Here is a 2,491-nt window from a genome sequence, read left to right on the forward strand (position 1 = left end):
CCCCTCCCCTGCTCCTGCTGGCCACACCACTCCTGATACAAGCCAGGATGCTGGTGGCCCTCTTGGCCACCTGGGCACCCTGCTGGCTTGCCCTCTATTCCAGCCTTGAAATCCAGTAGCGCGGATTCCACGCCCAGCCAGAAGGTCCGGCAGAGCTGCCGCAGCTGCGCATTTCCCACCCCTGGTGCCGTGCAGGGCTTTCACGATGCAAAGTCCTGCTCATTTGAGCAGACAGGAATGGAACATTTTGAGAACAGCAGCTTTTAAACAATCGTTAAGAAAGGGTCTCTCATCTTTCCTTGGTTATGATTGAAACATTAGACACCTGTGTCATTCTCAATTTGCCCATCGAGAAGTTCCTTTCTAAGCCGGCCATAACCATCCCATGTACCTCAACCGCTCCTCACAGCAAAGTGTTCGCTTGGGCTTGGATCTGCTGGGTCCACGCAGGGCTCTTTTGCTTCTTCCCCACACGTTAAAAGATAAAGCCACAAAGTCAACTGCGGAAGAAGGAAAGTCAAGACACTGTAAATACCGAGATAGCATTGTGCCCAACAGACCAACCTCCCTCTAGGGATGCCTGCGCGTCGGGATCTCCTCCTGGAGCAGGCTGGAGAGCTGACGAGCCAGATGATCAGGGGAGAGCAGAAGAAAACAGAAGTTAGACTGCCGGACAGTCTGGAGCAAGTCACCTGGAAATGTCAAAGCCAAACATGAAATAAAAGGCAAGCCTGGGCAACTGCTTTATGAGGAGATTTCTTTTTATTAAACAGAAGGTTGCAAGTCCTGCATCAGGACAGACTCTTAAGAGTATGTGAAGCCAGGCAAAACAAAACAAAAAATAAAAAAAAAAATAAAAAAAAAAAAAATAAAAAAAAAAAGGACCTGAGGATCCATGGGCCCAAACCTCTACGCTTTATTTAACATAAAATAAGCTTTGCAAAAACCAGATGGACTCAACTGACAGCTAAGGAAGCTGATTTTGCACATCCTCCTATGCTGTGTGCTTATCTGAACGTGAAACCTATTCCAACATGATGAGGAGTAGAAACCTCAGCTTGGATCTCAACATCCCAGAGCAAAAGACCAGAAAACCCCAAAACCCAACCACCCCCACCCAAAAAATGGGCATCTAGGCTAATACAGCACTCACCAGGATCGCTTTATTGAGGAAGTTCAAAGTTCATTCAGGGTCTTTTGCTCATTAAATTGGTATCTTAACACCGCCAGGGTACAAGAGGAGGTGTTTTAGGTTAGATGTTAGGGTAACAGCAGACGCAGGCTCGTGGAAGAAAGAGACCATAGCTTTTCTTATCAAAACAGTTTTGATTACTTGCAGAGTTGATATTTATCACGATAATTCTACTCTAGAACTTCCTACACTAACAGGCCATTTGAAAACAACCTTCTATAATAAAACCTGTGATGAGTTTGACTGGTATTTTCAAAGTGAAAGTCAACATTTTCACTTAAAAACCCCCCTCTGCTCTACTGTTTCAGTCTAACGGCTTGGTCTGAAGGAAAAATCTGGCAGCATGATGAAGTACGAAAACCACATGGGTAACAGAACTGCCAGTCATTAGTCTGGAAATATTTTAACTACCTCAGATCTTCCTGTTCAAGCAACGCAGAAAACTCCAAAACGTACAGTTAGGATAAAAAGAAAAAGATGAAGAAATCTGGAAATTGGTTTGAGGGATTAAAAAAAAAAGAATCAAATGCTTCCTTTGAGTAGCGACAGTGTCTTAAACCCAGTCTCCAACTCATAAACACAAAAGAACATTGTTAACATGCAGAGAATTTAACTTTCAAGCCCTGACCTGAAAACGTGATTAAAACCGCCCGTGACCACAAGTGCGCGGATCGCCTGTCTCGTTTGCATTCGTAATTTACCAAAAGACAGTAGTTCCTCTCAAGTTTTCAAAACAAAACTCAAATACTTCAAGGCCATTTGATATCGCCACTCCTAATTTAGGGTAGATGGTGAAAACCACTTCTGGGTCCCTGCTGCTGCCTCTTAAAGAACAGAGGAGCTGAAGAGGAACGCCCCCATGTAGAATCTCTCTGCATCTCCCAAGTACTTCTGCCTTCGTGTCTCAGGTAAGCAGAACATGGAAAGTCCGTTAGCAGATGACGTAGCGGACAAGTTTTGAGCCACGAACTTCTCTCACTCTCTGGCAATGGCGCAGGATATTGAGGATCCCATGGAAGCGCTTATCCACTTTCAGCTGAGTGAACTCTTTGATATCAGCCTCCACAATAAAAAATTCACCTGGAAAACAAATAACAACTTTGCTGGAGAAATGACGGTGTTGTAGGATACAGTTAGCATTTCATCAGTAACAATTCCACCTCTTTTTAACAATTCCATACCCTGATGGGAAAACACAAGCAGCAGTAGGACAGTCTCAAACTGTCTCAGGAACTTTGTTCTACTTTCCAAATTTGTCACCAGAGAGAAGAGTTACCAACATTCTCATTAAGTTCAACT

At 44.1% G+C, this 2,491-nt stretch overlaps 1 protein-coding gene across 1 annotated transcript in view; it reads right to left on the bottom strand.

Annotated features, from left to right (window-relative positions):
• Window positions 1-1,867: 1,867 nt before the first annotated feature.
• The window catches only part of SKA1 (spindle and kinetochore associated complex subunit 1), an 18,947-nt gene continuing 18,323 nt past the window's right edge, over window positions 1,868-2,491 (bottom strand). The window contains exon 6 of the mRNA XM_009647682.2: window positions 1,868-2,272. Within this exon, the coding sequence (XP_009645977.1) occupies window positions 2,124-2,272 (149 nt within the window). The 3' untranslated portion in view covers window positions 1,868-2,123. The remainder of the gene's footprint in view (window positions 2,273-2,491) is intronic.

The sequence above is a fragment of the Egretta garzetta genome, unplaced genomic scaffold, assembly GCF_000687185.1.
Source record: "Egretta garzetta isolate BGI_Z169 unplaced genomic scaffold, ASM68718v1 scaffold179, whole genome shotgun sequence".
Classification (NCBI taxonomy): Eukaryota; Metazoa; Chordata; class Aves; order Pelecaniformes; family Ardeidae; genus Egretta; species Egretta garzetta.